The sequence below is a fragment of the Nomascus leucogenys genome, unplaced genomic scaffold, assembly GCF_006542625.1.
Source record: "Nomascus leucogenys isolate Asia unplaced genomic scaffold, Asia_NLE_v1 Super-Scaffold_258, whole genome shotgun sequence".
NCBI classification, from domain to species: domain Eukaryota; kingdom Metazoa; phylum Chordata; class Mammalia; order Primates; family Hylobatidae; genus Nomascus; species Nomascus leucogenys.
In genome coordinates, this window is record NW_022095769.1 from 5,287,810 (window position 1) to 5,309,746 (window position 21,937).

General features: G+C 41.7%; 1 protein-coding gene and 1 pseudogene across 1 annotated transcript in view; both read left to right on the top strand.

Annotated features, from left to right (window-relative positions):
• Positions 1-21,937, top strand: part of TADA2A (transcriptional adaptor 2A) — a 77,522-nt gene that overhangs the window by 30,212 nt on the left and 25,373 nt on the right. Inside the window, exons 5-8 of the mRNA XM_003278389.4 lie at positions 3,765-3,856; positions 6,492-6,649; positions 8,541-8,629; positions 10,657-10,729. Of these exons, the coding sequence (XP_003278437.1) occupies positions 3,765-3,856; positions 6,492-6,649; positions 8,541-8,629; positions 10,657-10,729 (412 nt within the window). The remainder of the gene's footprint in view (positions 1-3,764; positions 3,857-6,491; positions 6,650-8,540; positions 8,630-10,656; positions 10,730-21,937) is intronic.
• LOC115833579 lies at positions 13,872-21,278 on the top strand (annotated as a pseudogene).

Genomic DNA, 21,937 nt, shown 5'->3' on the forward strand with positions numbered 1-21,937 from the left:
GCCTTCTCATTTTATCATATCAGACGATACATAATTTAACACTGGTGATGTGAAAAACGAGCAGCCAGCCATAAGAGATGCATGAGGCAGGGTGTATGTGGGAAGGGGTACAGAGTTTTCCTGTCTTCCCTGGGTACACTGCCCTCCACCTCCATGTGTTCAGCAGCCCGAAAGCTCCTCGCTCTCATTTCTTATTATTTGTTTGATTTTTAAAAACTGGATTGTTTGTCTTACAGAAGTTAGTACAGTCTGGATTTTGTTGACTAATGTGTTCCTCTCTCTTCTGTGTTTCCTATAAATTAGTAGTTACATTTAATGACTACTTCAGATTCATTCCATTGTCTGGATCTGCTAATTCACCAAGGATTGCAAAACATTAATCTTTTAATTCTATCACTCATTTTAATTTATGAGTTAGAAATTTCTTATTATTATGTGGTCCCTCGGAGTAACGTTTATACAGGAAAGGAAAGAGAAATGATGATTACTTCCCTTTATTTACCAGTTTTGAGAATATGCATTGGTTTCCTAGCATCCTCCACATATTTAAAATATTTGATGTTTCAATCCTTTGTGGTTATTATCCTTATTGATGCTCAAAATATTCCATTTTTAGTTAACAGGAGTCTCTGGAAGTTGACTTCTGAATTTTTTTGACATGACCTTTATAGTCTTTAAGAGCTTCTTTACTGCCAGGCACGGTGGCTCATGCCTATAATCCCAGCACTTTGGGAGGCCCAGGCAGGAGAATCACCTGAGGTCAGGAGTTCGAGACCAGCCTGACCAACGTGGAGAAACCCTGTCTCTACTAAAAATACAAAATTAGCCAGGTGTGGTGGCACATGCTTGTAATCCCAGCTACTCATTGCTACTGGGTTGGTCATTTTTTCTAGACCTTTTCAGTGAACAGTGTTAGGAAATTATTTTTCTTTTAAGATACAACACATGAGTTCATAATAAAACTTTCAATTTAAATACGAGACTACAAGAGTTTTGTTTGTTTGTTTTCTGTTTGTTTCTTTGTTTTTGAGACGGAGTCTCTCTCTTTCCCGCAGGCTGGAGTGCAGTGGCGCCATCTTGGCTCACTGCAAGCTCCACCTCCTGGGTTCACGCCATTCTCCTGCCTCAGCCTCCTGAGCAGCTCGGACTACAGGCACCCGCCACCACACCCGGCTAATTTTTTGCATTTTTAGTAGAGACGGGGTTTCACCGTGTTGGCCAGAATGGTCTCGATCTCCTGACCTCGTGATCCACCCACCTCGGCCTCTCAAAGTGCTGGGATTACAGGTGTGAGCCACGGCGCCCAGCCTGTTTTTGGTTTTTATGAGACAGAGTCTCTTGCCCAGGCTGGAGAGCAGTGGTGCAGTCTCGACTCACTGCAGACTCTACCTCCTGGGTTCAAGCGATCCTCCCGCCTCAGCCTGCCAAGTAGCTGGAACCACAGGTGCGTGCCACCATGCCCAGCTAATTTTTGTAGTTTTTGTAGAGACAGGGTTTTGCCATGTTGCCCAGGCTGGTCTCAAACTTCTGAGCTCAAGCAATCCACGCACCCAGGTCTCCCAAAGTGGCATACACTACAGGTGCATGCCAGCACTCCCAGCTAATTTTTGTAGTTTTTGTAGAGATGGGGTTTCACTATGTTGCCCAGGCTGGTCTCAAACTCCTGAGCCCAAAAAATCCACCCACCCAGGCCTCCCAAAATGCTGAGATTGCAGGCATGAGCCACCATGCTTGGCCAACTACGAGGTTTTTACATAACCTCATAGATCTTACAGCTGTATCTTTTCTTTTTTCCCAAGCCAAAAATTACACTTCCCAATGACACTAACCAACGTAATTATTTATTTGCTTTACCTCGTAACATATGCATATACACTAATCTCAAAATAACTGTCAATACTAAAGAAACAATTTAAGATTTGGCAGTTTCTTTTGTTTTTAAGGTATATCCTACTTAGAGATATTTAGTCAAATTAAGTGTTTCAAAATCACTTGAAATAGTTCCTTTCTGTGTGATTATGCCTTCAAATTGATTTCCAAGTTCGTTATATTTTGCATTTTATTCTTAAGATTTTGAAGTTTATTTTTATTTTAATTTTTTGAGATGGAGTCTTGCTCTGTTGCCCACACTAGGGTGCAGTGGTGTGATCTCGGCTCACTGCAGCCTCCACCTTCCAGTTCAAGCGATTATCCTGCCTCAGCCTCCCGAGTAGCTGGGACTACAGGTGCGTGCCACCATGCCCGGCTAATTTTTGTGTTTTTAGTAGACGAGGTTTCACCATGTTGGCCAGCCTTGTCTTGAACTCCTGACCTCAAGAGATCTACCTGCCTTGGCCTCCCAAAGTGTTGGGATTATAGGCATGAGCCACTGAGGCCAGCCTAAAGTTTAATGTTATACTCTTTATGTTTCAAAGTTAAATCTACAAGCAAGGAATATTCAGAGATGTCTAGCTTCTGGATAGGCGTCTCTACCCTGTTCTCTTTTTCCTCCCCATAGTAACCTTTTTTTTTTTTAAAATGTGTTTTATTCTTCCATTTAAAAAAATACATACATACTTGTCTTTTCCTCTTTCTTAGCTAAATGGGAGCATACTAAAATATTTATCTCTACCTCTGTGTTAAGTTTAAAAATATATGTCTATCGGCATGAATTGTTTGGCATTTATAGGTGATATGGAGGCCCTTCTAGCTAATGGTGGAAACCAGTGGGAGAGGTGGACAACTAATAAGAATGTACTCTAGGTATCTCTCATCATTCAGCTATAAACTAGTACTACAGTTGAAGTTCCTAGATTCCATTTATTTTTAATTTTTAATTTTTTTTTTGAAACGGAGTCTTGCTTTGTTGCCCAGGCTGGAGTGCAGTGGCGCAGTCTCGGCTCACTGCAAGCTCTGCCTCCCGGGTTCATGCCATTCTTTTGCCTCAGCCTCCCGAGTAGCTGGGACTACAGGCGCTCACCACCAGGCCCGGCTAATTTTTTATATTTTTAGTAGAGATGGGGTTTCACTGTGTTAGCCAGGATGGTCTCAATCTCCTGACCTCGTGATCTGCCCGCCTTGGCCTCCCAAAGTGCTGGGATTACAGGTGTGAGCCACTGTGCCCGGCCTATTTTTGATTTTTGAGACGGAGTCTTGTTGCGACGCCCAGGCTGAAGTGCGGTGGCGCGATCTCAGCTCACTGCAACCTCCACTTCCGCAGTTCAAGTGATTCTCCTGCCTCAGCCTCCTGAGTAGCTGGGACTACAGGCATGTGCCACCATGCCCAGCTAATTTTTGTGTTTTTAGTAGAGACGGAGTTTCACCATATTGGCCAGGCTGGTCTTGAACTCCTGACCTCAAGTGATCCACCCGCCTCTGCCTTCCAAAGTGTTGGGATTATAGGCGTGAGCCACCGTGCCTGGCCCCCAGATTCCATTTGTATCTCTGTTCTTTTTTTTTTTTTTTTGAGACGGAGTCTCGCTCTGTTGCCCAGGCTGGAGTGCAGTGGCGCAATCTCAGCTCACTGCAACCTCCGCCTCCTGGGTTCACGCCATTCTCCTGCCTCAGCCTCCCGAGTAGCTGGGACTACAGGTGCCCGCCTCCGTGCCCGGCTCATTTTTTGTATTTTTAGTAGAAACAGGGTTTCACCATGTTAGCCAAGATGGTCTCGATCTCCTGACCTCGTGATCCACCCTCCTCGGCCTCCCAAAGTGCTGGGATTACAGGCATGAGCCACCACGCCCAGCCAGTATCTCTTTTCTTAAGCAAAACTTTTTTCTCCTTAGACTTCAGATTTTCCTGTCCTTGATCCCAGCTGGACTGCTCAAGAAGAAATGGCCCTTTTAGAAGCTGTGATGGACTGTGGCTTTGGAAATTGGTAAGAGCTTGGTGTTAAGAGTTGTCCTGCCCCAGTGGGCTCAGAGAAGAAGTTGTTGAAGAGTAAAGGAAGGAACCTCAGGAAGAGAAAGTATGTGTTGCTTTCCTATCAACCCATGATTTAGAGACAAGTTAGTCCCCTCTGTACATTATTTTTCCAGTGTCGAAATGTGTCACAAGGATATGGAATGTTTAGCGGTCCATGACTGAGCAGCTTTAAAAGGCCACTTTGGATGTATCAACAGTGGGAAGATTATTATTCCTTTCTGAATAGTAGGGAAGTTTAGTTTCGTTAGTTATTACTCCCTTCTGATTTTATGAATTTTGGTTGGTTGTAGATGCCCTAGTCATTTAAGTGAATCAGACTTTAGCTAGATGGTCATACCTAAGATTCAAGTTTCACAGACTTCCCGATAGCATTCTCTGTTTTTAGCTTTCAAACACCTGCCTTAGTCCAAAACCGGCCAAACTGAATAGCACTCACTGCTGTTGACCTAGGGGGCAGCACCACTTAATACTACCACTTTCGTTTTTATCTTTTGGGAACACTTTCATATGGATGCTTTTATTTTATGAACTAGATAGCAGAGGCATTGAATATATTTTGTTCACAAATTATCTGAAGCCTAGGGGGTTGAAATGATTTCTTTTGATTACATAGCTTATTACTGAAGGACTCTTAATTAGGTCCTCCCTGTCCTGACTTGCTGGTGTATATAACCTTTCTTGGTGTTCATTAGAATAAGCTCTGCTCCCTCCCTTATGTCCAGGGACCTGAAGAAGGAGACCTGAATTTAGTTCACATTTTGCTTGTATTCATTCATTCAGTATTTATTAAGCATCATAAAATACTGTGTACAATGAGGAATATCAAAGGAGGTAGAAAAGTAATCACTTGTGAGGAGTTTGCTAGTCATCTTTGGCCTAGTTTTTCATTTTTTGCTTTTTTTGCTTACCATTCTCTCTAAAATAGTCTAATCCTCTCTGTCCTTCCCTCTTAACAAAGAACATAAAAAAGACATAGCTTCTCTATCCGCTGTGGGTAAGGCACTAAGTTTGACAGTGAGTGGGCTAGAGCTAAGAATTATGAGATGCATCCTGTCTTCAGGAAGCTTATAGTTGTAGCAGGGGACTTAAAATATCTATACAAGTGATTGAAGTACACAAAACAGCACAGTGATGCCTTAGGGGAAGACAAGTGAAATGCTGTGGAAAAGAGACCTTGAGGAGAGGACTTCACCTCTACCTCTCCATTACCTTGGCTCAGGTCAGGGATTTTTTTTTATTGAGACAGTCTCACTTTATCACCCAGGCTGAAATGCAGTGGTATGATCACAGTCACTGTAACCCCGAACTCCTGGGCTCAAGGGATCTTTCCCTCCTCAGACTCCCAAGTAGTTGGAACAACAGGTGTGCGCCACCATACTCAGCTAATTTTTAAATTTTATTATTATTATTATTTGGAAACAGGATCTTGCTCTGTCGCCCAGGGTGGAGTACAGGGGCATGAGCTCGAATCATTTCAGCTTCGACCTTCCAGGCTCAGGTGATCCTCCCAGCTCAGGCTCCCTAGTAGCTGGGACTACTGGCGTGTGCAACCACCGCTGCCTAATTTTTGTATGTTTTGTTGAGATAGGATTTTACTGTGTTGCCCAGGCTGGTCTCTAACTCCTGAGTTCAAGCCATCCTCCCACGTTGGCCTCCCAAAGTGCTGGAATAACAGGTGTGCGCCACCATGCCTGGTCAGATTCTTAAGCAAGTTTATTAATTCTTTTGGGCCTCATTTTTTCTTCTTTGAAATTGAGATAGTAACAATACCCATACCACAAATTTAACACTAGGTTTTACTTAAATTCTGTTGTGAATGTTTCTAGCTCAGTGCCTGGCATCTCATAGCAGCTCTAGTAAAGAAATGTTTATGTGAAGTGTTTGGTAAACCATAAAATATTATGCAAAATAAAACTATATTTCTGTATATTTTGAATGTTCTGAAGTCACTTATTATTATTTACGGCAATTATTTCTGTAGGGCCTAGCTCACAGGAAAATTTACAAATTTTCCAGTCATCTTTATTTATTTATTTATTTTTTTGAGATGGAGTTTCGCTCTCGTTGCCCAGGCTGGAGTGCAATGGCACGATCTCTGCTCACCACAACCTCTGCCTCCTGGGTTCAAGCAATTCTCCTGCCTCAGCCTCCCAAGTAGCTGGGATTACAGGCATGCACCACCACGCCTGGCTAATTTTGTATTTTTAGTAGAGACAGGGTTTCTCCGTGTTGATCAGGCTGGTCTCTAACTCCCAACCTCAGGTGATCCACCTACCTCCCAAAGTGCTGGGATTACAGGCGTGAGCCACTGCGCCTGGCCTCAGTCATCTTTCTTTAAGTGGAAAAGAAAGGACTTTTTAGTCATTATTTCTGTGTTTTAGACTAGCAAGATATGGAACACCAGATTACACCAATCTAGGCTTATATTTATCTCATTTTTCTGCTGATATCTTTTTGATATCAATTTGGAAATATCAGAGTATATTATATGGATGTGACTTAAAATATCAAAAGAGCAAATGATGCTTTTACTATTATGTGTAAATGCAAGTACCACTTTCTTCTCTCTTTTTCCCACAATCCTCTAGGCAGGATGTAGCCAATCAAATGTGCACCAAGACCAAGGAGGAGTGTGAGAAGCACTATATGAAGCATTTCATCAATAACCCTCTGTTTGCATCTACCCTGCTGAACCTGAAACAAGCAGAGGAAGCAAAAACTGCCGACACAGCTATTCCATTTCACTGTAAGTGCCTCCCTATCTTGTTAAGAGATACTTAGCTCATCCTTGGGCCCTGTTTGTGTAGCAGATAAACAGTGATTTGATGACTTGGACAGCTAATGATATCACGGAAGATAGGAGGAGTTAGTATGGCAGCTATTGAGTCAGGATCGACCTGGCATGGTGGCTTGTGCCTGTAATCCCAGCACTTTGGGAGGCCAAGGCGGGTAAATCACTTGAGGCCAGGAGTTCAAGACCAGCCTGGCCAACATGGCAAAACCCTGTCTCAACTAAAAATATAAAGATTAGCTGGACGTGGTGGCAGACACCTGTAATCCCAGCTACTGGGGAGGCTGAGGCAGGAGAATCACTTGAACCAGGTAGGCAGAGATTGCAGTGAGCCAAGATCACATCACTGCACTCCAACCTGGGTGACAGAGTGAGACTTCGTCTCTTAAAAAAAAAAAAAAAAAAAGAGTCAGGATTATAATGTGGCAAAGAAGGAACATACTCTAAGGGTCAGAGTTCTATACAGGACATCAAGGTGCTTGAAGCCAATGTGTAGTTCCACCTACCTTGAGTCCTTTGAACATATCAGTTAACTTCAGTGCTTTCCTTTGTAAAATAAGATGTCAAAAAGGGAAAACCTTTTCTATGCTGTTACAAGTGCAAGTTTTTTTTCAATCCCTTTGGAGAGCTTATGATTATACATATGAGTTGCTTAGAGAATACAGTATTTGACTCATTATTATTAATTGCCTCGGTGTCAAGCCCAAGTTTGTTATTTTTGTTCACTTGGTTGTGTCAGTGATGGCGAACTTTTTAATCTCATGTACCTGTGGGACCAGTGGGTCTCTTAATAAAATATAACCAAAAACATGATGAATTATAAATGACCATCTTTCCTGAATGACTCCCAGGGCACAAGTAATGAGATATGAATGTTTTCCCTTCCCTTTTCTCTTTCCTCATACTCTCTAGAAACAGTTTTATAGCTGACTAACTTAAAGGTTGTAATACCTCCTTTTTTTTTTTTCTTTTTTTGAGACAGAGTCTTGCTCTGTCTCCCAGGCTGGAGTGCAGTGGCACAACCTCAGCTCACTGCAACCTCCACCTCCAGGGTTCAAACGATTCTCGTGCCTCAGCCTCCCGAGTAGCTGGTACCACAGGTGTGTGCCACCACACCTGGCTAATTTTTTGTATTTTTAGTAGAGACAAGGTTTTGCTGTGTTGGCAAGACTGGTCTCGAACTCCCGACCTTAGATGATCTGCCCACCTCGGCCTCCCAAAGTGCTGGGATTACAGGTGTGAGCCACTGTGCCTGGTTGATACCTCCTATTTGGATAGCACTTTGATGTTAGCACTTTGTTCTCAAATCCATTAGACCATTTGTTTCCTGACAGCAACCCAGTGAGATAGGCAGAGCAAGTGCTTTTGTTTTACATTCGAGGAGACCGATGCAGAAAGGTTAGTTTGTGCAGGGTCATGGAACTAGTGTGTGTTGGAGCTAGGACTTAATTCCAGCTAACTTCCAATTCCAGTGTTTGTTTTTTTCCCGTCTTTTTTTTTTTTTGCCTCTCAGTTGGATGAGTTTTGTAAATTGAGGTTCATCCTAAGGGATAAGGGAGCCGAAGCCAACGGTAAATATTTAGGTTCTGTAATATTAAAAGAAAAAAGTCATGATTTCCTTTCATTTTAGGAAAGCAGAAATCAGAAGAAATTTCCCTATATTTACTTAAAGGATTGCCTGAGTCTTGGTTTTTCTTTTTAAAAAACCTGTTTTCATAATACTTTATCTTTTTCACATTTCCTTTTATAAAAACCATTTTAAATTTTATTTATTCTTGGACTATTATGTCATTTTTTCATGCCAATATTGTATTAGTTAACTCAGAAACCTTCTAAATTCTTCCAGCTACAGATGACCCTCCCCGACCTACCTTTGACTCCTTGCTTTCTCGGGACATGGCCGGGTACATGCCAGCTCGAGCAGATTTCATTGAGGTAGGATAAATGTGTTTTTAGCACAAAGTAGGAAAAATTTGTTTTTGTTTCTCATGAACCTTCTGTCTCACCCATAGATTCCATACCACTAAAAGGAGATTTTTCAAGGCACTATAATTTGTAGGACCTTTAGGCAGCCACATTTTCTTACGTTTGAGTGCCTTTTCTCATTTGTAAACATTTTCACATATGGAACAGTAAAAATTCTTTAAACAAACAACCTATTTCTGGCCGGGCACAGTGGCTTACACCTGTAATCCCAGCACTTTGGGAGCTGAGAATGGAGGATTGCTTGAGTCCAGGTGTTCGAGACTAGCCTGGGCAACATAGTGAGACCCTGTTTCTACAAAAAATAAAAAATTAGCTGGGTGTGCTGGTGCATGCCTGTAGTCCCAACTACTTGGGAGGCTGATATGGGAGGATCATTTGAGCCTGGGAGGTTAAGGCTGCAGTGAGTAGTGATCATTCCACTAAACTGCACCCTAGACAACAGAGTGAGACCCTGTCTCCAAAAAACAAAAAAACCCCAGATAACCCATTTCTTAAGTTACATCAGTGCTGGCTTCCACTTCCTTAGGTATGAAATTCCTGTAGTCTGGTTCTTTTTTTTTTTTTTTTGAGACAGAGTTTTTGCTCTTGTTGCCCAGGCTGGAGTGCAATGGCATGGTCTTGGCCCATTGCAACCTCCACTTCCTGGGTTCAAGTGATTCTCCTGTCTCAGCCTCCCAAGTAGCTGAGACTACAGGTGCCTGCCACCATGCCCGGCTATTATTTTTAGTAGAGATAGGGTTTCACCATGTTGGCCAGGCTGGTCTCAAACTCCTGACCTCAGGCAATCCGCCAGCCTCGGCCTCCCGAAGTGCTGGGATTACAGGCGTGAGCCACCGTACCCGGCCTGTAGTCTGGTTCTTACTGTACATCTAGGGGCTTTCAAGATTGTACTGTATCAGGGGTTGGCAAACTTACTGTATTAAAGGCCAGATAGTAAATATTTTAGGTTTCGTATGCTATAAAATTTATATTGTAACTATACTTTGTCATTATTGTGCTAAAACAGCATGGGATAATATAAGAACAAATGAATATGCCTGTGTTCCAGTAAAACTTTATGTACAAAAACAGACAGTAGGCTGAATAGTAGTTTACTGATTCCTGTACTATGTCCACAAGTATATAAAGAATGATGAATGTGTATAAAAACTATGCGTTCCTTGCTCAGCTGTGGAATTGAAAGACATGTGAATGTAGCCACAAGTCTTTTGATTTATCATCTAGTTCACAACTTGAAAGATCATTTGGCCAAATGTGGTAGCTTACACCTATAAATCCCAGAACTTTGGGAGGCTGAGGCAGGCGGATTGCTTGAGTTCAGGAGTTTGAGACCAGCCTGGGCAACATGGCAAAACACTGTTTCTTCAAAAAAAAAAACCCAAAACCAAAAATTAGCTGAATGTGGTGGCACATGCCTGTAGACCCAGCTGCTTGAGAGGCTGAGGCAAGAGAATCACTTGAGCCTGGGGGTTCGAGGCTGCAGTGAGCCAAGATCACACCACTGCACTACAGCCTGAGTGACAGAGTGAGACCCTGTTTCCAAAAAAAAAAAGAATGAATTGACTTTATTTATTTATTTATTTCAGAGACAGGATCTTGCTCTGTTTCCTAGGCAGTCTTGAACTCCTGGTCTCAAGTGATTTTTCCACCTAAATCTCCTGAGTTGCTGGGATTACAGGTGCATGCTACTGTGCCCAGCTCAGACTAATTTTAGTTTTTAGAGCAGTATGTTTAGCTTCATTCCTAAACTCATAACTATTCCAATTTTTTGTTGTCACTACTGCTTGTAAGCCTCTTAGGTTTTTCCCATGACTTCCTATTACCTGTGCCAGTATTGTGGCCTTTTGCCCTATTTAGACTTTTTAAACAATTGTTTGCTTGTGTTTTTTCTGTTTACTTCTAAAGCATGGCTGCTGTAAAGACATTAATCAAAGCCGATGGGTTTGGGGTGGGGATTTTTTTGTTCCCCTAAACAGGAATTTGACAATTACGCAGAATGGGACTTGAGAGACATTGATTTTGTTGAAGATGACTCGGACATTTTACATGGTAACAGTTTATTTTGTCAAATGTTTATCGAGCGCCAACTGTGTGATGACACTGTGTTGGGTGCTAGGAATTGAAGGATGAATAGAACATGGTCCCCTGCCCTTATGAAATTCAAAAATCTAGTGGTTAAGTTGCTGAACTTACTCTGTTGTTGGATTTTGACCACAGTGAATAAGACTTGTGATGAGGGTAAAAATATTGATTATATAATAGTAGTAGGAACTATCTGTTGGACTGTGTGATTTTACTTTTATCTGAGATAAGTCTACACTAAGGTAATTGGTTAAATGGCCCTCACTTGCATTCTTAGAAGGAAGGAAATCAGTTTGAATTCTTGGGACTTCACTAGCAACTGCTAACACTAAATGTTCACTGTATTTTGTTACCCGAAATTTCCCCTAGCAAGGAAAAAGAATGGAAATTCCTCAAGAGTTTTTAGGCCCAAGTGGAGAATTTCTTGTTTCTCAGGACTGTTGAATTTTCAGCACTGCTGGATTCTTTTTTATGTTTGTTTTTGAGATGGGGTCTCACTCTGTTGCCCAGGCTGGAGTGCAGTGGCGCGATCTCGGCTCACTGCAACCTCAGCCTCCCAAATAGCTGGGATTACAGGTGTTTGCCACCATGCCCAGCTAATTTTTGTTTTTTTATTAGAGATGGGGTTTCGCCATGTTGGCCAGGCTGGTCTGCAACTCCTAACCTCAAGTGATCTGCCCGTCTCAGCTTCCGAAAGTGCTGGGATTACCACGCCTGCCCCAACACTGCTAAATTCTAATCTTTGATTAGCCCTCTAAGGGTTTATGTTAACTCTTTTCCTAAAACTTAAGTGGTGAATGCCAAAGAGCTGTTAAGAGCAGATAGTTAGACTTTGAGTCCCTTTTTCCCTTCTTTCCATTTTCAGTGAACTACATACTAATATATACTAATACTACATAATAATACCCAATCCTTTTTTTAAAATTTTAGTTCAGAATTGAATATGATGCAGTAGATCAGTAATTCTCTATTGGAATCTGTATTTCCCAAACAGCATCTTCATGATTTCTGTTAAATTTACATCCCAGGCAGGAAAGACAAGTAGAGTATACTTGTTAAATTATAAATCAAGTTTTCATATTGCATGAACTGGTACACTGTCCCTAGAAGGGGAACTTGATTCTTTTCTGTCCATAGAAGAGCTGCCTGGATATTTGTTATACCAGATCTAAGATAAAGAAATAGTCTCCATAAAAATTTTACCTCAAGAAATTTTTCCCTACACATTTCTTGAGCGGTGGTTTTTTTTTTTTTTTGGCAAAATTTTATTCCTCCTTTTATCCCACACAACTTTAAGGAAAGTCAAAGTGACGCAGACTGAACTAAAAGAGGAAAGCTTGAAAGCAAACTACTTTAGCATTAACTAAATCCATTGTATTTGTTCAGTCTTCCATGTCAGTCTCGTCAATCCCAGTGACTCATGTTATCTTTTCTCACCTCTTGTGGTGTTCCCTTTGAAGGTAGTATGCAGACTGCCATTCAGTATTTCTCCTCATACACACCAGCTTTAATTAAAATGGTATTGTTTTCTGGCTTGTATCTTTCTTATAGAAAGCCAGACTACTCTGTGCAAAAGGGGCAGCTTCATAAATACCATTCTTTTAGGTTCTGCTAAAAAATACCAAATTTTTGGCTGGGCATGGTGGCTCACACCTATAATCCTAGCATTTTGGGAGGCTGAAGTTGGATGATCACTTGAGGCCAGGAGTTCAAGACCAGCCTGGGCAACACAGTGAGACCCTGTCTCTAAAAAAAAAAAACCTTTAAAACAAATGTTTAAAATATTATTATTGTTTTTCCTTCTCCTCCTCCTCCCTGCTTTTTATTTTTACTTATATATTTATTTTTTACAGAATTTTAAAGTCAACATCTATAAAGTTAATAATGGCTTGACTTGCTGAATCACTTCTCTAGAGCCTAATCCAAGGTCTTCATTCGTACTTCTCAACATTATTAAGAAAACTGTAGTAATGGTCGGTATTTAATTTCATTCTTCATTCTTCATGGGAGCAGGACTTGCAGTTCCTTCTGGTTCACTTGGGGTCCTTTTTGTAATTAAGTGGGGATAAAAAGAAACAGAAACAATTCATTGATCAGCAATTTATAGTTCAGTTAGCTTTTCAAACCCATAACATACTTTAGGTATTTGTACTCTCCCTGAAGTTTCTATAGCCCTGTAAATTATTGATTTTCATTTGAGCTATAACTGGAACTTATGTTATTAATCTTTATACATAGTAGCTTTAACACAACATAAATAATAATTCTTTCCCTCTGCCCCATAGTAAACTGTAAGATGTTTAGATAAGTGCTTTTATTTTTTATTTTTTTTGTGAAGAGTCTCACTCTGTCACCCAGGCTGGAGCGCAGTAGCATGATCTTGGCTCACTGCAACTTCTTGGCTCCCAGGCTCAAGTGATTCTCATGCCTCAGCCTCTGGCATAGCTGGCATTAGCGCCACCATGCCCAGCTAATTTTTATATTTTTAGTAGAGACAGGGTTTCGCCCTGTTAGTAGAGACCAGGGTTTGCAAGGCTGGTCTCAAACTCTTGGCCTCAACTGATCTGCCCACCTCTGCCTCCCAAAGTGCTGGGATTACAGGAGTGAGCCACCACGTCCGGCCCTAAATGAATGCTTTTAAAAAGATGATAACACTTTAGATTTGGGTATGGTTGGCTCACACCTGTAATCCTAACACTTTGGGAGGCCAAAGCGGGAGGATTTCTTGAGCCCAGGAGTTCAAGGTCAGCCTAGACAACAAAGTGAGACCTCCACCTCTAAAAAATAAAAAAGATGATAACATTTTAAAGAAGCTTGTCAGCCCTACAGACCAAAGGAATGACTTGCTCATGCCACAGAGAGGTATTTTGTTTACAGCTCTGAGTTCTTACAGTAGCTCCTGTGGCAGCATGACCATGTCCAGGGGCATATTGTCCCTGAGCTGTCACTCGCAGAACACTCAGTGAAGTGCACTAGGAGCCCATGGAAAGTCAATAAGGAATGAAAAGGGACTTTATAAGCACACCTGGAACAGAGAGAGGGGCACAGATTTTGTGGAAATCAGGACACTGATTCAGCCTCTGGCTGGCTTCTGAGTCACGGTATAATCATGAGTAAGTCCTTGGAATCTTGCTTGCTGTTTCTTTGTGTCCTCTGCCATTAAAGAAGAGGTGACACTGATTAGTCAGTGTGTAAATGTCTTAATGAAATATGGTACATAATTCAGATTTGTGTTATTACCATTCCATTATACCATTATGCTCTTAATATTACTGAGAATTAACAACATTATTTTTATGGTTCCTCATTTAGAACTACTGGAAGGTTGCAGACTGTTTGGCTGGGTTTTGTATTTAGAACCTATCCAGAATATTGGCTGATGCCACCAAGACCTTTTCCTCACCCACACAAAGATTTTTGCCTTGAATCCTGGAATTTGTTTAATAAATTTGGTTTGCATGGTTCATTATAGAGGCCTGGGACACAATGGAGGGATAATTGTATTGCAACCATACCAGAAGGCTTTCAGAATGTATTTCAAATGTATACTGCAAGTGAAGCAGTATCCAAGGAAAAATAAGGAAGTTCCGTGATCCCTAATTGGTACTTACTCATATTTTATTGAAATAAGCAGAAATACTTGGTTCAGAAAGAGAGATACAGAAGACTCATATCTTAGAACTGTCTTGTCTCATGTATGTTGTGAGATCTCAATGCACATGCTTAGTGTAGTTCCTTCCTGTTGCCATCTCTTTCCCCATCTCTTTTCATTTGTAAAAATTCTTCCTAAATTTTTAGAGTACTCTTTCCCTGAGTTTCTCAGGATCCTAAAGTCCTGGTTGTAGTGTCTTCTAAGTCATTGTTGCCCCATAACCCAGGCAAGCAAGAGATATGATGAGCTCCTCCTATGTGTTGGGTCTGTGTTTCCAGTACTTCTCAGGGTTGCACCTTAGTACAGTTCACAATTTCTTCTCCCTCTGTCTGGAAAGGTAATTTCAGAAAGTTTTCTCTCCTAGGTGTGGATCTGTGGACCCTTTCACCTCCCACTGTATTTTTCAAATTGTATTTCTTTGGCACATGTTATTAGCCTTTAAATCCTTTAACAATTAGTAGAGCAGAGGTCCAGCCTGGTCTCTGTATATTCACCTACTGGCAGTTCCTTTCACTTTATAGTGATTTCCTGGTTTGTTTTTGTTTTTTTTTTTTTGAGACAGAGTCTCGCTCTATCTCCCAGGCTGGAGCGCAGTGGCGCGATCTCAGCTCACTGCAAGCTCTGCCTCCCTGGTTCACGCCATTCTCCTGCCTCAGCCTCCTGAGTAGCTGGGACTACAGGCGCCCGCCACCATGCCCGGCTAATTTTTTGTATTTTTTAGTAGAGATGGGGTTTCACCGTGTTAGCCAGGATGGTCTCGATCTCCTGACCTCGTGATCTGCCCGCCTCAGCCTCCCAAAGTGCTGGCCGGGTGTGAGCCACCGTGCCCGGCCTGATTTCACTGTTTTATACATAGGATATTTTAGACATGAATACTATCAGTAATAATTGCTAATACATATAGCATTTACTATTAGTTACCATTTTAAGCCCTTCATATATATTAAGTAATTTAATCCTCAAAGCCTTATGAGTTGCATATTATTATTATCCTCATTTTTACGGATGAGGACATTGAAGCATAGAAAGGTTAGATAACTTGCCTGAGATCATACAGCCAGCAAGAGGTAGAGTCATCCCCAAGTCTGTGTTCTTAATATTGTACAATACTTAACTGTCTTTACAATCTTGATTTTTTTTTTTTTTTTTTTTTTTTTTTTTTTTTTAGACAGGGTCATGCCCTATTGCCCATGCTGGAGTATAGTGGCACAATCATGGCTCACTGCAGCCTCAACCTCCTGGGCTCAAACTATCCTCCCACCTCAGCCCCCTGAGTAGCTGGGACTCCAGACGTGCACCATCACACCTGGCTAATTTTTAAAATTTTTTTGTAGGGACAGGGTCTCACTATGTTGCCCAGGCTCAACCTTGAATGTTTGTTGCTGTTTCATTTTTGTGAGGTTTCACATTTGTTATCTTCTATAGCTTCAACACATTCCTGAGGAATAGATATTTTCCTGTTTTACATTCAGGGAAGCAGACAAAGAAGTTAAGTAATTTGCCTAATCCAGGGGTGTCAGTCTTTTGGCTTCCCTGGCCCACATTGGAAGAAGTGTCCTGGGCCACACATAAAATACATTAACGATAGCTGATGAGCTAAGGAATAAAAAACAAACAAACTCATAATGTCTTAAGAAAGTTTACGAATTTGTATTGGGCTGCATTCAAAGCCGTCCTGGGCTGCATGTGACTCACGAGCCACAGGTTGGATAAGCTTGGCCTAATGCTTCCTGGTTGCTGACTTTAGCCATTAGATCACATGATCTTCCCTTCACAAAATTATTTGTGTGCATCTTGGCCAAAAGCTTGGGGGGAAATGACTTTTAAAAAGTGTTGCTTCTAGGGAATACCTGTGTCACAGGTTTCTACTTGTTTGGTTGCAGTAGGGATTTTGATTGGCCTCCCTGCAGTTAAGGCCTCTGAGTTGGTTTTCTTGCCAAGCAAGCAGTAAGTGCCTTCTGTCAAGAAAACAGAAACATGTTGTTAGCTATTTTGAACAATGTTAGAAATACATTGCAGTGGGAAGGAGCTGCCTCTGACTTCTGCCCACTTGAAATATTTTAAGGCTAGCCGTTTGGAAACTTTATCATTCTCCAGTGTAATCACAGGGAGACTTTGCTTCCCCCAAAGCTGAGATTTCAGGGGCCTTGTATCAATGGACAAATTACAGGTGATTTTGGTTTGTTTGTTTATTTTTGATGATCTCTGGTTCTCTGTTTGCTAGCTTATACTGCAGCTTCCAGCCGCTTTAAGTAGACTGTGAACAAGTGATTCTCATTCTTGTAGATTCTGCCTTCTCATTTCTGTTCTGCCTGCTGTGCTGTGGTCTTCCCTAGGTTATTCATACAGTTAAGATCTTGTATTCAGTTGCCGCTGAGTATGCTCAGAGATAGCTTCAAATATGAATTTTTATCTGGGAGAATTCCAGTTCCCTTCCCATTTGCTGCTATGTGTTTCTTTTATTCCTTTTGTTCTCCAGAGCCAGTTGTACAAGTTTAAACTACTGAAATGATCAAACTATAGTACCAATTATCAGCAGTATTTATTTAGAGGCTTTTTTTTTTTTTTTTTTTTTAAGAAACAGAGTCTCCTTCTGTTGCCCAGGACGGAATGCAGTGGTACAATCTTTAGCTCACTGTAGCTTTGAATTCCTGGGCTCAAATGATCCTCCCGCCTTAGCCTCGCAAGTAGCTAGGACAACAGGCACACGCCACCACACTTGGCTAATTTATGAAAACATTTTTTGTAGAGACAGAATCTCAATGTGTTGTCCAGGCTGGTCTCAAAACTCCTGGCCTCAAGTGATCCTCCCACCTCAGCCTCCCAAAGTCTGGGATTACAGGTTTTTTTGTTTTTTGGCTTTTTTTTTTTTTTTTTTTTGAGACGCCCTCTGTAGCCCAGGTTGGAGTGCAGTGGTGCAATCTTAGCTCACTGCAGCCTCTGCCTCCCAGGCTGTAGCGATGCTTCCACCTCAGCCTCCCAAGTAGCTGGGACTACAGGCACATACCACCATGTCTGGCTAATTTTTTGGTACATTTTTGTAGGGACAGGGCTTCATTATGTTGCCCAGGCTGGTCTTGAACTCCTAAGCTCAAGCCATCTGCCCACCTCGGTTTCTCAAAGTGCTGGGATTACAGGTGTGAGCCACCATGCCCGGCCTTTTTTAAAAATTAAATCACTCCCACACAAATCTCAGGAAACAACATGGCATGTTGTGTCTTACAAAAATCACAGAAAGGGCGTGGCACAGTGGCTCATGCCTGTAATCCCAGCACTTTGGGAGGCTAAGATGGGCAGATCACCTGAGGTCAGGAGTTTGAGTTCAGCCTGGCCAACACAGTGAAACCCCGTCTCTACTAAAAATACAAAAATTAGCCGGATGTGGTGGTGGGCACCTGTAATCCCAGCTACTTGGGAGGCAGGGGCAGGAGAATTGCTTGAGCCTGGGAGACAGAGGTTGCAGTGAGCCAAGACTGTGCTGTTGCACTCCAGCCTGGGTAACAAGAGCGAAACCGTCTCGAAAATAAAAAATCACAAAAATGTTTTGTTAAAATTAGCAGTAATTTTACTGGCTCTTCAAGACGTTTTCTTTCCTATTAAATTCATCTTACTGAGTAGGTAAATGAGATAAGGCTTATAAAGATCTTGAAATATGGCCAGGCGCGATGGCCACACCTGTATTCCCAGCACTTTGGGAGGCCAAGGTGGTGGATCACTTGAGGTCAGGAGTTGCAGACCAGCCTGGCCAACGTGGCAAAACCCGGTCTCTACTAAAAATACAAAAATTAGCTGGGTATGGTGGCATGCACCTGTAATCCCAGTTACCTGGGAGACTGAGGCAGGAGAATGGCTTGAACCTGGGAGGTGGAGGTTGCAGTGAGCTGAGATCATGCCACTGCACTCCAGCCTGGGAGACAGAGCAAGACTCCACCTCAAAAAAAAAGATCCTGAAATATGGTAAGTACTCAGTGTGTTTTAGCTATCATTATTGTATTTGTTTCCCTTTCTGCCTTGAACTGTTGACTTCCTAATCCTTCCTTTCTCTTAAGAGATAGAGTCCACTATAAAACTTGTATTTGGTTATACTGTATGTCAGAGGCACTTCCTATCCTTGTTTCTACCCACCACTTCTACCACATAGGCTTGTAAAGTGCATCTCCACCAGCATAACATTCTAAAGCCCATCATTCCACAGCAACTGTGTTATAAAACAGTGACAGGTATAGGCATTCTATGATATCTGAACTTTTATGTGTAATAACCCTATAAATGAAGAAATATTTCATTTGTAGAAAGAGTTCTGCTACCTAAAAAAAAGAGTTTGAAAACTATTGCCTTAAATCTTGGACCTGACAGTATTGAATTATTTTTAGTTTGTGGGCAGGATAAGGAAAAGTAAACCAATGTTTAAATATTTGAACTTGTTAGAAATGAACAAAAAGAATCCGTGGTAGATACTTTTTCTTTTTTTACCCTAAACTTTTAAAAATACTGCATTTCCTCACTTCTTCAGATTATCCAGATAGGGCTTAGGTTATTTTTATCTCAGACCCAAGGGAGAATGACCTGGATAAAGTACTCCTGAACATCTCCCAGTGATTGAAGTTACATACATATATATAGGACATCTGCTCATAGCCCAGCATGTAAGATTTTGGTATTGAACTTTCCAGTCTAAGAATATCCTTCAGATGAGAACATGTAGAGAGAGAGAGAGAGAGAGAGAAAAGAAAAAGAGTATCTTAAGGGCAGGTAGCAGTGAGATGCACAGTAATGAGTCAGTATGTGGTATCAGAATTTATCTCTATTATCTTATCAGGGTTATTAACAGTGCATCAGCATTGTACCTTGCTCAATTTTTGTTTGCTTTCATGTAATAAAATAAATTGTTGATTCTAATGAGCTATTGTATTCTGTTCTTTTACTTGATTGGTCCCACTTTTTTTCTGCCCTAACATCTACATCCAGCAGAAGTGTGGCTTCCAGTTGTTCCATGGAGGCACCTTCAGGGACTACTTCTGGGAAAGGCAGCTGGAGCTAGAACAGGCAGAAGGGGTTCAGCTAGAGCAGATTTGGCTTATCTGTTCCAAATAAGATTTTATTTGAACATACAGTTTAAAACTTATTGTAGTAGAACATGTAAATAATGTGTTGACTCATTGCCCTCATGGGCTAAACTGGAACTTGGATCTCACTTTCTTTGGATGAGGAATGAGATTGTGTTACTCTTCAGAGTTAATCAGCATTCCAGAGGCTCTAGGCTCTATTTTGGATTGAAGCTTAGTATCTTGAAATAACTGATTCTTTTTTTTTTTTTTTTTTTTTTTTTTTTTTTTTGAGACAGAGTTTTACTCTTGTTGCCCAGACTGGAGTGCAGTGGTGTGATCTCGGCTCACTGCAACCTCTGCCTCCCGGGTTCAAGAGATTCTCCTGCCTCAGCCCCCTGAGTAGCTGGGATTACAGGTGCCTGCTACCACACCCAGCTAATTTTTTGTATTTTTTAGTAGAGACAGGGTTTCGCCATGTTGGCCAGGCTGGTCTTGAACTCCTGACCTCAGGTGATCCACCTGCCTCAGCCTCCCAAAGTGCTGGGATTACAGGCGTGAGCCACCGCGCCTGGATGAAAGAAATTCTAATATGTGGCCAAATTCTTTGTTACAAAGGTTGATATGTTATTAGAAATTACATAACATTGAGCCTCTGGAGCTTCTGCCCTGAAAGTTGAGCTATGCAGTTTCAGCAGGTACAAGATCTACCCCAGACACAAGAGGCGCTATGCCAGGACTGATGGGAAGTTTTCCAGTTCTAGTGCAAAATGCGAGGGCATTCCTTTCTTTCTTTTTTTTTTTTTTTTTTTTTTTTTGGAGTCTTGCTCTGTCACCCAGGCTGGAGTGCAGTGGCATGATCTCGGCTCACTGCCATCTCCACCTCCCAGGTTCAAGCAATTCTCTGCCTCAGCCTCCTGAGTAGCTGGGATTACAGGTACCTGCCACCACATCCAGCTAAATTTTGTATTTTTAATAGAGATGGAGTTTCGCCGTCTTGGCCAGGCTGGTCTTGAACTCCTGACCTCATGATCCACCTGCCTCGGCCTCCCAAAGTGCTGGGATTACGGGCGTGAGCCACTGTGCCTGGCCAAGGGCATTCCTTTCTAAGGAATCCGCAGCAGATAAACTGGTCCTCTACAGAAGAAAGCATAAAAAAGGGACACTTGGAAGAAATTAGAAAGAAAAGAAACTGCTGAGCAGTCAAATTCCAGAGGGCCATTACTGATGCATCTCTTGCTAATATAGTGGCCAAGAGGAATGAGAAACATTAAGTTAAAAAGGTTCAATGAAAAGCTAGCAGGGCTACCAAGGAAGCAAAAAAGGCTAAGCTAGCATCTAAAAAGACCTCAATGGCTACTGCTAAGGCAGCATCTACACAAAAGATTGTGAAGCCTGTGAAAGTGTCAGCTCCCCGAGTTGGTTCAAAACACCAAGTTGGCACATCAGATTCTTAAAGATTGGACTGTAAAAAAATATAAATTATATTACCTAACATTTGAATAATGTATTTTAGTTTTTCAGAGGACACATGGCAGGTTATATTGTGCTATAGAGCCTCTTCCACAAATACATTCAGTAATTAAAACAAAAAAACACCAAACTCTCAACTTACACAAAGCTTAATTGATAAGTTATTAAGAAAATTTCAGATTCTATTGCAATCATTCCATCTCAAGATGCTTTCAGGATCCATAAGTGAGAAGAAAGGTTTAATGTAGCATAGTGCCAAATTTTGCATTACTCATATTTTCTTCTAGCGTTGTTACTATCTGGCATTCATTTCTTAACCCTAGAGGTCTTCTGGTTATAAAAAAAAAAAAACTGTGGGAGTTTTTTGCTTCTGAATTTTTTTTTTTTTTTTTTGAGACGGAGTCTCACTCTGTCACCCAGGCTGGAGTGCAGTAGTGTGATCTCGGTTCACTGCAAGCTCTGCCTCCCGGGTTCAGGCCATTCTCCTGCCTCAGCCTCCCGAGTAGCTGGGTCTACAGGCGCCTGCCACCATGCCCAGCTAATTTTTTATATTTTTAGTAGAGATGGGGTTTCACCATGTTAGCCAGGATGGTCTGGAGCTCCTGACCTCGTGACCCACCCGCCTCGGCCTCCCAAAGTGCTAGGATCACAGGCATGAGCCACTGCGCCTGGCCGCTTACGAGGTTTTTTAAAATACACATTTAATTTTCAATTAAGGCAGATTTAGAATATAGCATGAACACAGAGAAAGTAAACATTTAGACAATTTCAGTGTTTTTGCTACTTAATACTCTGGAACCAGACTGCTTAGGTTTGGATCCCTGCTCTGTACTTAACAGCTGTGTGATCTTGGGCCATTTGTTTTGTATGCATGGTGTATAGGGCATATGTGGGAGTGATAGGAAACAAGAATGGGGCCGGGTGCAGTAGCTCACGCCTGTAATTCCAGCACTTCAGGAGGCTGAAGTGGGTGGATTACTTGAGGTCAGGGGTTCCCCGTTCCCC